The sequence below is a fragment of the Myotis brandtii genome, unplaced genomic scaffold (genome assembly GCF_000412655.1).
Source record: "Myotis brandtii unplaced genomic scaffold, ASM41265v1 scaffold433, whole genome shotgun sequence".
NCBI lineage: Eukaryota > Metazoa > Chordata > Mammalia > Chiroptera > Vespertilionidae > Myotis > Myotis brandtii.
This window is the reverse complement of record NW_005366559.1, coordinates 261,071-261,701: the sequence shown is the minus strand read 5'-3', so window position 1 is coordinate 261,701 and position 631 is coordinate 261,071. Positions and strand designations below refer to the sequence as shown.

The 631-nt window shown below is 63.4% G+C and overlaps 1 protein-coding gene across 1 annotated transcript in view; it reads right to left on the bottom strand.

Annotated features, from left to right (window-relative positions):
- ZNF521 (zinc finger protein 521) overlaps positions 1-631 on the bottom strand; it is a 250,078-nt gene that overhangs the window by 148,971 nt on the left and 100,476 nt on the right. Inside the window, 1 exon segment of the mRNA XM_014546151.1 lies at positions 430-631. This exon segment is cut by the window's right edge and continues 8 nt beyond it. Within this exon segment, the coding sequence (XP_014401637.1) occupies positions 430-631 (202 nt within the window).

Sequence of the window (631 nt, the reverse complement as noted above, 5' to 3'; positions counted from 1 at the left end):
ACATATCTATGTCTGTCTGTCTGTCTGTCTGTCTGTCTATCTTCTCCACCAACTGCAGGCCAGCAGGCCGGCTCGTAGCACATCACTCTCAGCCATCACCTATCTCCCCACCACACACTCAGTCGGCCGGGACCTGAATGCAGGGGGAGCCGCGGGGACTCAGGTCCCGGTGGGGGTGGGGGGCTGGCAGAGCGATGCCCTTCATCCCCAGGGAAGACAGTCCCCCAGGGAGACAGGAGCCAGCCCTAAGCTGCACCACTCAAGCCAAAAGGCTGCGTCTCAAGAACCAAGTAGCTGCTGGCGAATGGCCATGCGGGGAAACAACACTCAGAAAGCCACAGTCTTTCGACCTCAGTCTCTCCTGCACAGGACAGTCCCAGGTACAGCGGGGCGGGCCTGGGGGAGAGAAACAGCATGATTAGGGGTTACCTCGTCCGCCTGGGAGGGGCTGATCCGGGGCATGGGCGAGACCTGCGGCGTCTTCAGCTGCGCACCGCCCTCGGGCAGCAGCTCGCGGTGCACGGCCTGCACGTGGCTCTGCAGCTCGCTCTCAGACTCGAACTTGACGTTGCAGCTGGAGCAGCGTGTCTTCGGCCCCCCGGCCTTGCCTTTCCCCTCCAGGGCCCCCAGG